The sequence below is a fragment of the Erpetoichthys calabaricus genome, chromosome 10, assembly GCF_900747795.2.
Source record: "Erpetoichthys calabaricus chromosome 10, fErpCal1.3, whole genome shotgun sequence".
Lineage (NCBI taxonomy): Eukaryota > Metazoa > Chordata > Cladistia > Polypteriformes > Polypteridae > Erpetoichthys > Erpetoichthys calabaricus.
Window position 1 is genome coordinate 47,267,529 of NC_041403.2, and position 12,108 is coordinate 47,279,636.

At 36.1% G+C, this 12,108-nt stretch overlaps 1 protein-coding gene across 1 annotated transcript in view; it reads left to right on the top strand.

The window, feature by feature from the left end:
• Positions 1–12,108, top strand: part of LOC114658972 (phospholipid phosphatase-related protein type 4-like) — a 113,196-nt gene that overhangs the window by 90,021 nt on the left and 11,067 nt on the right. Inside the window, exon 4 of the mRNA XM_028811126.2 lies at positions 239–434. Coding sequence (XP_028666959.1) covers positions 239–434 — 196 coding nt within the window. The remainder of the gene's footprint in view (positions 1–238; positions 435–12,108) is intronic.

The window sequence follows — 12,108 nt, forward strand, 5'->3', positions numbered from 1 at the left end:
CTTTCCAGAAAAGAAGAAACTGTGTTCCTTGCATCTCACTCAGTTCTTGCTAATGAGCCTTCTTAGTCTTTATATATTTTTGGTGATCACTTCCATCTTACTGGGACATATCTTAAATAGTGGTTTAGACTACTACATTTAGAATTAGGTTTATTTTTCAATATGAGTTCATATCTTAATTTAAAAGTATAAAAATCTAACAATTAAAATGCTGTCATTTTTTGCTTCACACTACTAGGGGTCCATGTCTTTGGATTGTGTGCAACTGCTTTGATCACTGATATTATTCAGCTATCCACGGGTTATCAAACTCCATACTTCCTAACTGTCTGCAAACCTAATTACACATCACTAAATATGTCCTGTGAAGAAAATGCATTCATTGTAGAGGATATCTGTGCTGGAGCTGATTCATCCATTATCAATGCTGGCAGGTAAAGTATTTATTGCTTTATTAAAATTTTACAACTTCATAATTTGAAAAAAAGAAACCAGTAATTACAGTGTATAGTATTCAGAAGTAAAGACTCTGTAGCACAAGAAACAAGCTGCACTTGTTTATATTATTAGAATTTAGAAAATGTATATAATATCACCAACTGATGACTAGTTTAGCATTACATGGTAGCAGTTGAGTTACCTTGAATCGGTGATAACAATGTAAAATTAAAAAGTAATTACAAATCATATGTTACCAAACTTTATTAACCTTACATTTTTTTTTTACTTTAGTATGTGATTATTTTTATTTTTAGAAAGCTTATTCCTTGCATATAGTATTCTTGACTTTTCTTTCTGGAACTCGAAAACTAATATGCAAGTCCTGGTGTGGCTTGGTGTCATGACAAAAAAGTGAGAGAAATGCTGGAGTAAAGAAAAACACAACGTAATGGGTGAGAATCAGACCCACATTTTTTTGACTGAAAGGCAAGTGTGATAACCATAACACAATCATTGCAACCTGCGTGGTGCAATGATATACGGTAGGCCAGGCTTTTAAATTCAAAACAAGAGCAAAAACTTCCAAAAAACATTGAAGACATCGTAACAGAGGGATATTCATGAAAACACAGTTTGCAGAAGAGACATGTACACATAAAATCTTCATAAAAGAGGATATTTTTTAACAAACAATACATTATAATACATTAGGGTATATAACAAACTACTCAACTTGTATCAAAAAGGAGGCAAAAGGATTTGCATAAACCAAAGCAAAAGAAAACACAATACTTATGAGACCAACCAAAGACCAACAGAACCATAAGGACTTGCTATTACACCCATACCTCCTAATGATGAAATGTGTGTGACCCTCTTAGGGATCCTCCCATAAAATACAAAGATTATGACAGAAGAAAAATATACACATAGAAAAAAATCACAAAATAAAATAATATTGATATATAATACATAACAAGACAAATAATAAAGGGCGGCACAGTGGTGCAGTCATAGCACTGCTGCCTCACAATAAGGAGACCAGGGTTTGCATCAAAGATTCTTCTGCATGGAGTTTGTATGTCTGCATGGGTTTTCTCTGGGTGCTCCAATTTCCTCCAACTGTCTAAAGACATGTACATAGGTGGGATGACTTTGTGATGCTAATTTGGCGGGTTAGAACAATGACAACTAACAAAATTTACATAACAATATTTATATAAAGAAAAGTAACTAAAGCATACAATACAAGCAAAAAAGACATAACAAAGGAATTGATATATAAACATGACAGTTTCTCTATTGATACATTACCCTGTAGTATTTCTTGCCACTTGCTCCACCTACATCGCTCCCAGGGGCTAAGGCTGAAAGTTCTATGTTAAAAACCATAATTTTAGCAATAAACAAATTATACACTAGCAAACTTTCTTATCCTTAAACTTTTTAAATTTAGTACATAATTATTGTAACTGTTTGAAAGCTTTCTTGTGTACAGTATTCTTGGCTTTTCCTTCTAGTGTAAAAAGCCACAAATCTGGAGGGTATATGACCCCACCCTCATTAATCTCTGTTAGAGAGGATTCCAAGCAGGTTGCATACAACAGGGCCATTGTGGGGCCTCATTGTCTTAGTCAAGATTTAATTGGAAAAAGGGTAGTTAAACTTGACCTTGAAATTATTTTTCTCTCCAGTTCATTATATGCTGTTGTAATAGTGCATCCAGTGACAAGACCATCAGAAATTATGACAGTGGTGATTAGACCCCAGCTATCGAACATGCTCAATGGTTTGAACTGGGTGCACCATCATGCAAATTACCCACTTTCTCTAGTGCTGCCAGAGGAAATGTATGAAAAACAGACTGTCATCCTGCAGTAATTAAGCAAACAATCCTTTTTAGCATAGCAAGCTAAAAACACACAAAAATGATCCTTCTTCTTTCAGATCACCTAGCGTTGATGTGGCACATCACTACAATATTTCTATCAAATGCTGGATCCATAATGATGGATTTTTCTTGTTCTAAATTCATTAGACCAAAAAGGATAATTTTATCTTTCATATATAAAAAAGGTCTGTGACTGAGATTATACCGCCTTTGGTGCTAGATTCCTGTTATGTTCTAATAAGAATTCAGTATTTTCAGTACCCTAATTTCTTTTTTCTTTTTAACATATAAATCAAGGTTATTATACATTTTGCATATTTGTGGAGTTTATTCTATTTTTAAAGATTTATTGTGTGATCTCATATATTTCCTTTTTAGGGTATTTCAAAATATTAGTTAAATTAATTTGTAAACCCATTGAGTCCTATACCATTTTTCCTATTTCCAATTTCACTTCACATATTTTTTGGCATATATGGCACTATCTGAAATTGAAAAATATGTTTAGTATGCATATCTTTCCTTTAATATACAGAAAAAAAATAATGACAGCCTTGAGATATACTGTAGACCTTTCTGTTCTGCTGTTCATTTTGTAATATTTAATTAATTTGGGAAATGAAAGATGCAAATGGCTTAAAATATTCGAGCAGGAGTAAAAAGAGGAGATTGTATAAGTGGCTTAATTTCTTTGCATTGTTTTGTTCTGCCTTTACAAAGTTATGGCAGTCAGTGTGGGGCGGTGGTTAAGACTTTGAACTTCAAGTCCTGAGGTTGTGGATTCAAATCCCGCTACTGCCATTGTGTGGCCTTGCTCAAGTCACTTAACCTGCCTGTGCTCCAACTGGAAAACCAAAAAGAAATGTAACCAGTTATATCATAAATGTTGTGAGTCACCTTGGATAAGGACATCAGCCAAATAAATAAATGTAAATTATAAAAAAATGACTAGAATTTTTGGGAATACTCAATTAGTTGTCTCGTTATATTTTAAATATATCTGCTGTTTACATGCACTAAATGTAAATGCAATTTGTTAAATATACATGTTCTGTACATTTATGTTGTGTATAAAAATAAAAATATAATAAAAGCATTTACTTGTCTTCATAAAATAAAGACCTAATGACCATTTTATACACACACACACACACACACATATATATATATATATATATATATATATATATATATATATATATATATATATATATATATATATATATATATATATATATATATATCGCTCTATTATAAAAAAAATCTTGTGACGATACAAGACTTTTTTCCTGCGATGAGACGTGATCTTTTGAAGAGAGACACAGAGACACTTTCACTTCCCATGAGACGGACAAGCAAGAGCAGGTTAGAGATAACGGAAGTAGGAAAATTCGAAAATCTCAAAAGATGAGAGTGAAGATCACATTAGCGCAAACAAACTGAAAATATTACTCAGTCAAATAACAGAACAGCGAAAAGAGATTGAATATTCAGGTGCTGTACAGGCTTTTAAACGTTCAAAACGGCACACGAAATGCAGATCATGTGGCACGGCAGCAACAGCAAGCCAGCATCTGATCGAGCAAAGAGGAGGTAAAAAGAAACAACTGTTACGTGTTTCCCAATGTATCACTGTTTAAGAGGCGTTTTGGAGGAGCAACCGCGTCTCCTTGGTATGCATTCAGCCCCACATTTCACAACGGCGCATAGCTCTGGCGGGGGGTGGGAAGGGGTTGGCGAGCGAAGCAAGCAGAGGGCAAAGTATATATATATATATATATATATATATATATATATATATATATATATATATATATATATATATATATATATATATATATACAATGGGTAATGGGTATTACAAGATATTACACTTCACCAGCAACCACCCGGTATCTCATAAACGGAGCTGTGTTAAAACTCTATTCAGAAGAGTCCACACCCATTGTAATACGAAGGAAACAAAAATGAATGAGAGATGCTATCTCTTCCATCTTTTCACTTCAAACGGATACTTAAAAACATTCATTAATCGGAGCTTACACAGAAGACGCCAAAAAACTCAGCAAACAATTGAATTGAATCAGAACCCCCACCCCACCTGGCACTCACTCCCTTATCACCACAAGGTGTCTGAAGGTACAGCGCACATCCTGGCCAAGTCAGGCGTCAGAATAGCACACAAACCCACGAACAATCTGCGCACGGTCCTGTTTAATGCTAAAAACAAGAAATTGATAGCAGAAACACGAAACGCAGTTTATAGCATTCCATGCAATTCTTGCTCAGCGGTATACATAGGACAAACTTCAAAAAGAATTGCAACACGTATACAGGAACATCGCAACGGCGTCAGAAGAAAGGACTCGCTTTCATTGATCTACACGCATACTAAATCAACAGGACATACATTTAACTGGGACAATGTACAAGTAAAATTTAAGGCCAGTACTAAAAGTGCCAGAGAGCTGGCCGAATCTTGGCTATCAAATGACAACGCCATCAACAGACACTTGGACATAAATCCAGCATATGCAAACTTAAGAAGAACATGTTCATAATAAATAAACTGTACACCCAATACCCCCCCTCCATCACATTGACTTAGCCACCCCACCCCCTCCACGTAATGTTTTGCTATATATTGCCTTTGATTCTTGTAAGTCTAAGCATTATCCTCTGATGAAGACCCCTGGCAGGGGTTGAAAGCTCAGGAATAAAAACTACTTTATGATACATGATTAATTTTTTCTCCCTTTGTGGATCTCCAGCTGTTAATATGCAAACCGTATCACAGACCTTCTCTTCCATATATATATATATATATATATATATATATATATATATATATTAATGATTCATACTGTCTTTAACAACCCCATCCTCTTATCAAATTTGCTTCTAGTTTCTAGCTATGATCCTTCATAAATTACAGAGATCATTGTCTTATCAGTAACAGCCTATATTTAAAATCCAAAATCCAACTTAAACAAAAGCAGGACATAAGTTACATCACTTTCACATGAATCTAATGATCACCTGTGATATTTTATGGGTATCATATACTTAACAAGTACCAATAAAGATACAGATTTGGTTAAAACCTAAAGAAAATAATGTAGCATGAAACTATTTAACATACATGAAACCCAGTTCATTACTTATTATTAAACAACAAAATATATTTTTCTAGTGAAAGGATTTAAAGTTAACAGAGCAGAATACAAACCCTAAATAGAGACATATATCCATATACGTAAGTATAATGCAAATTAAGCATGTATTTTTCCACACTTATCACTGAATCTAGTGAAGAATTACTGAAATAGTACTTGCACACATTTACAAATATTATACAACAAGAAAGTGATGTGGTTAGCACTACTGTCTTAAGGATCCAGCATACTCCATTCAGCTCCTGCAACTGGTCAATTTCTGCATGAATTCTGAATGTTATACCTTTGTCTGCTTGGATTTCCTCTGGGAACAAAAGAAAACACAATGCTTAAATGACGTCTCACGTGAATCTAAATTTCACTTATGAGAGTGTGGATATCTGCACGAGTTCTGTCCAAGACTATTTCCTACCTTGCACCATATACAGTTGGAATAAGCTCCAGCTTCCCGAAACCCTGAAATTAATTAAGCATATTATAATGGTATATATTCAAACAACATTTACAAACTTAAGAACAGACATTAGGTTAAAAAAAACAATGGTTACAAAGAGATGCATAATGTTTAGTTACCATGCAAAGTTATAGTACCAGTATAGTAAGTTTCAGTTAACAAGTAAAATGGAAATAGTTCATTAGCAGTTGCTACTGGTTGTCACATTTTATTTAGGAATTGCAAATAAATATTTATTGTAGTATAAATACTCAGGTGTGAGTTTCCCAAAAACAATAAATCTTAGAGATTAAAGAGCAACTTTACATACATAACAAACGTGCCACTTGTTTCACCAAACCCCTCTTAACTGGATAGGAGTTAGGAGTCAATGCAAAGTATTTCCTTTAATCCTGTTAACCTCTAAAGAAATTAACAAAAAGCACCACAACTCAACTGAATACAAATAGATTACCAATACTGTAATTATATTGTAATATTTTCAGTCCTCTAGAAAACTTAAGTTTACTCTCTTTTCAGATATACACACACACACACATTACCTAGACAGCTTGGAAGCAATTTATAAATTGTACATATGGTATATTCCATCCATCCATCCATTATTCAACCTGCTATATCCTAATTACAGGGTCAACGGGGTCTGCTGGAGCCAATCTCAGCCAACACAGGGCGCAAGGCAGGAAACAAACCCCGGGCAGGGTGCGCACACACCCCCACACACTAGAGATAATTTAGAATTGCCAATGCACCTAACCTGCATGTCTTTGGACTGTGGGAGGAAACCGGAGTACCCGGAGAACATGCAAAGTCCACGCAAGTAGGACCCGGGAAGCAAACCTGGGTCTCCTAACTGCGAGGCAGCAGCGCTACCCGCTGTGCCACCATGCCGCCCCATATGGTATATTTAATGTTAATTTTCTACAATTCTGTATGAAGATAACAGAACCACATTTTTAATTTACCTATAGTGCCCTCCACTATTATTCCCACCCCTTGTAAAAATTAGTAAGAAGGGTTAGAAAAACATCACTGTTTGCTGAAGAACCGTCATCTTGCATTGAAAAAATGTGAAACATTTGACTTTTAACTGAAACAAGTTAATTCAAAGAAAAAACAAAGCTCTCATCAAGAAATAAATATTTTTATGAAAAAAACATTTGCGCCACAATTGTTGGCACCCTTGGAAGTTAATGTGAAACAGTGTAACTGAAGCATGTTTCCCATTTAAATTGGACATTGTTAAGTTGATTGGAGTGTATAGGAAATTTGCAGCTGAAATCAATGACTTCCTGATTAAGTGGGATACAAATGTAAGGAGACACAGAACCAAATTTTCTTAGCCAAACATCATCATGGCAAAGAAAAGAGAACACTCAATGCAAATGATGGAGAAGTGTGTTGCCCTTCATAACTCAGGGAATGGTTATAAAAAAAATAGCTACTCGCCTGAAAATACCCATTTCTACAGTTAGGGCAATAATAAAAAAGTGGTCATCAACTGGAACTGTGACAGACTTGCCTGGAAGTTTATTTTACCCCCACATACAGTGAGAAGGATGTTAAGAAAGGCAATAATATCTCCAAGGATCACTGTTGGGGAATTACAAGAAAAAGTAAAATCCTGGGGTTATCAAGTTTCCAGAACCACCATCAGACGGCATCTCCATGCCAAAAGATTATTTGGAAGGTATGCCAGCATGAAGGCTTTTCTGTCAGTTATCCAGAAACATAAGCGCCTGGAGTTTGTTAAAAGTTATTACAACTTTGACTGGAACCGTGATCTATGGTCTGAAACAAAAATTGAACTTTTTGGCAATAAACACACAAAGTGGGTTTGGTGTAAAAAGAAGGATGGCTTTAATGAAAAGAACCTGGTCCCAACTGTGAAATATAGTGGAGGTTCTGTTATGTTGTGGGGCTGTTTTCCTCCAAAGGCCATGGAAACATTGTTAGGGTACATAGCATCATGGATTCCATGAAATATCACAAGATTTTAAATCAAAACCTGGCTGCCTCCACCAGGAAACTAAAACTGGGTCGTCAGTGGATCTTCCAGCAGCATAATGATCCAAAACACATGTCCAGATCAACCTTGCAATGGTTAACTGACCACAAAATCAAAGTTCTGCTATGGCCATTTCAGTCCCCTGACCTGAACCCTTTTGAAAAACTGTGGAGTGAGCTGAAGAGGAGAGTACTGTACACAGGAGAGAGCCTAGGACCCTGGATGATTTGGAGAGATTATGTAAAGAAGAATGGTCTCAGATGCCATGCTGTGTATTCTCCAACCTTATGAAAGGTTATAAGAGAAGACTCTGTGCTGTTATATTGACAAAAGGAGGTTGTACAAAGTATTAAATGCAGGGGTGCCAACAATTGTGGCACATGCTCTTTTATTTCTTGAAGAGGGCTTTGTTTTTCTTTGAATGAACTTGTTTCAATTAAAAGTCAGATGTTTCTCAATTTTTCAGTGCAAGATGATGGTTCTTCAGCAAACAGTGATTTTTTTCTAACCCTTCTTACTAATTTGTACAAGTGGTGTGAGTGTGAGTTCACTGATGTGTTGCATTGTAATGATCTTTGTGTTAGCTACAAATGTCAGCAGGTATTCATGAACGGAATGCCCGCCATCACCCAGTAGCCATTCACCACCAAACTTGATGTATCTTTTTTTTTTTTTTGTTCTTTATTTCGCCTTATACAATTTCTTGTATTAGGAATTTGGTAGTTTTCGCATACCCCTTGGGGTCAGAGCGCAGGGTCAGCCATTGTACAGCGCCCCTGGAGCAATTACAGGTTAAGGGCCTTGCTCAAGGGCACAGCAGAGCAGTGGCCTTTTTTTTGGCAGTGACGGGGATTCGAACCGGCAACCTTTGGGATACCAGCGCAGATCCTTAGCCTCAGAGCCACCACTCCGCCCTTGTCTTCTGATTCACTACTGAATTGGCCCAGTTGAGGGTATTGTGGGTGTTGTGGGGCCACTTTGCCCTAATATCTGTTAAAATTACTTGGTGACTGCAATTCATGTGTATATTCAATATAGAAAACCTTTATGGTAGGTGTAACTAGGCTCCAAGACTTGGGTAGTATGAACAGGTATAACCCAGATGATTTTGCTTAAATAATATGTAAGTGTTGGATTTGTGAAGTGTTGATCATAGACACAAACAGAATATTTATGGATATTATTCTGAGTAGGTTTTGTTTATTGCAACTATAGTTTCTCCTCCCAAATGTACCATCACCTACTTTCAGTCTTTACCTTTTTTTGTTCCTTCTTGCTTTTTTTGCTAATTAGTGGCAATACAGATTGGGATTAATAAAGTATCTATCTATCTATCTATCTATCTATCTATCTATCTATCTATCTATCTATCTATCTATCTATCTATCTATCTATCTATCTATCTATCTATCTATCTATCTATCTATCTATCTATCTATCTATCTATCTATCTATCTACAGAAAACATAGCTGTAAAATAAAGCTAGAAACTAGTTGCAACCTTAAAATACAGGTTCTTCAGTTTTTTAAAGAACTTAGAAATATTATCAGTTTATAAGTTGGTAATTATTAACAGTCAAAATGATTTAATTGTGCTTAATAATTTATCTACAATACATAATATAATCCTAAACAAAGGCATTTCATCATCAAAATTACATCAACTCGTCAAGCATAAATACTTAGTTTTTAAGCTTTCAGAAAATTGTTTATAATTTCTTATTCTAGCTCAGAGCTTTATGTTTTATGTTCTTATCTATCGTTTGGTGTTTAACATATGATTTTAGTTTACATCCAAACTAATGCTGATTTTTCCAACGTTTCATGGCCCTGTAGCTAAAACTGCTACTTTCTGTGATAATTATATTTGTCTTAGGAATTTTCAGCAAAAATATTGTGGCACCCGGCTGGGATTCCTACCCGGCCGGGATGCCCGGGGAGACAGGAGGAGGGCTCATGCCTCCTCCAGACCACGAGGGGGCGACTGCCCTGGTTGTATTGGGGGCCACGGGTACAGGGCTTAGAAGCTCAACCCTGTAGAGGCCCGTGGTCACTGCCAGGGGGCGTCCCTGTGCCTGATAGACCCTGGACCCCAACATTTCTGCCACACTAGGAAGTGCTGGGGGGAAGAAGAGAGGGAACACCTGGAGTGCTTCCGGGGAGACAGCCGGAACTTCCGCCACACTGGGGCGTGTCGGGTGGAAGATTGCCGGTGCACACCTGGAGCACATCCGGGTATGGATAAAAGGGGCCGCCTCCCTTCATTTGAGGCTGGAGTCGGGTGGAAGCAGGACAAGGTGCTAGAAAGAGAGAAGGAGGCGGTCCGAAGAGGCAGAGTGGTTGGCCTGGACTTTGGGGAAGATTGGGGTTTGTGGTACAATAATTGTAAATAGTAGTGTAAATAAACGTATGTTGGGTGACATGAGTGTGTCTGCCTGTCTGTGTCCGGGCCAATCTCCACAATATACAGTATCTTTTGATTACAATATAGTCTTAGAAATATAAGAATTATTAAGTAAAATGGATCAGAGCTGTTCTGTTTTTGTTGTCATTTACTCAGATATCATAGCTTTATTTATTATTTGAGTTTATATTTAAAAGACTTTTAAAATGCTTTTTCTTAGGGAGCTGCCTTTAAATTTAAAGAAGGAAAGAATGTTTTGTTTGTTTACTGTGCAAGTGGAGGAGCCAGTCTACTTTATGTGAAAATCTCAGCAATGTGATGTGTTGTGGTCTAGTGATTTTCATTTATTTTATGAGCTCTGCTAAAAAATAAATCTGAATGGTCAGATCCTTTCCCTCTCACAGTTTCCCTTAGCAACCCACACTGATAGGCTTTTTGTAAATCAGGCCAGCAAGTGACCTATCCAGCTGAGCCGAAGATCTTTTTTGGGGGAGCTTGTTCAGTAGCTTGTGTGTCTGGTGAACTGCAATGCTATCAGCGTGAAGGTTGGGATTCAGTCGCAGGTTTGAGATGGATGGGCATTGAGGGATCTTGATCTCATTTACAGCGCACATAATGTATACTCACATGTGCAGATTGATTATGTAGGGGTTCATACTGAGATCTGAATGAGATTGGGCGATCCTAGTTACTGTCTCTACTGTACTCTATGCATTCTTTCCATGTTTCCATAAATTATTGCCTGGCCACTCCTGTTTTCATTCCATATCTTAGATATGTGCATGTTGGATTATTTGATGGCTTTAATTTGCCTTTTATGACCAAGTGTGGGTTTATCCAAGAGTGTGTTCGGTGATGGACTGGTAGCCCATCCTGAACAGTTACTGCCTTGCAACTATTGATACTGGGGTACACCCTGGCACCCTTGATCTTAAATTGAATGAAATAGGTTCAAATATTAATTATTATAAAAGGACAAAAAAAACTAAATCTGTGTGTTTTTATAAATGAAAGACTATGACAAGTAATAGAACACATAAATTATTTTGACTAAGGAAATATCACTCTGCTTACCAGTCCTTACAAACTACAGACTCTCTGTCCTGTTTGGTATTTTTATTGTTATTTTTGATTTTTTCATTTTTCTTCTATATCTTTTGCCTATGTTTAAGTTTTTCTTCCTAGCCATGACACACACATAGATACTTGGATAGTTGATGCATCTTCCTATAGTTTAATTTCAAAAAATTCTAGTGAATGCATTACAAACCATCTATTACATTCTGGCTAACAAACATCAAATACATTTATAAAATAGTTAACATGTGAATATTAATTTGCACGAAAGGCATATATGTTTAGCAAGAGTTGTGAAATTTAGTTAGTTGGCTCTTTTTGGTGGTGAAGTTACTGCTAAAGTATCTCCAAGTAGCCTTCTATTACACGAATTCTGTCTTGGCTTCTTTATACTTTTCTTTATTTATCTTGAATAATCTAGTGGAAGGAGTTAATTTAAAAGAAGTGATTATTTATAATTTATTTTATCTAAAATTTGCACCTTTACAAAGATGTAAAACTAGAATCACAAATATAAATGCAGACTGGGGATTTTGTAACTTTATGTAAGAAGCATGTGTCAAAGTACAAAAAGAGGAATTTGAGAGTACAGTAAATCATTTCTATTGTAGGATACAAGTATTAAATATAATACTGTTAAATGCTAGAAAAAACATG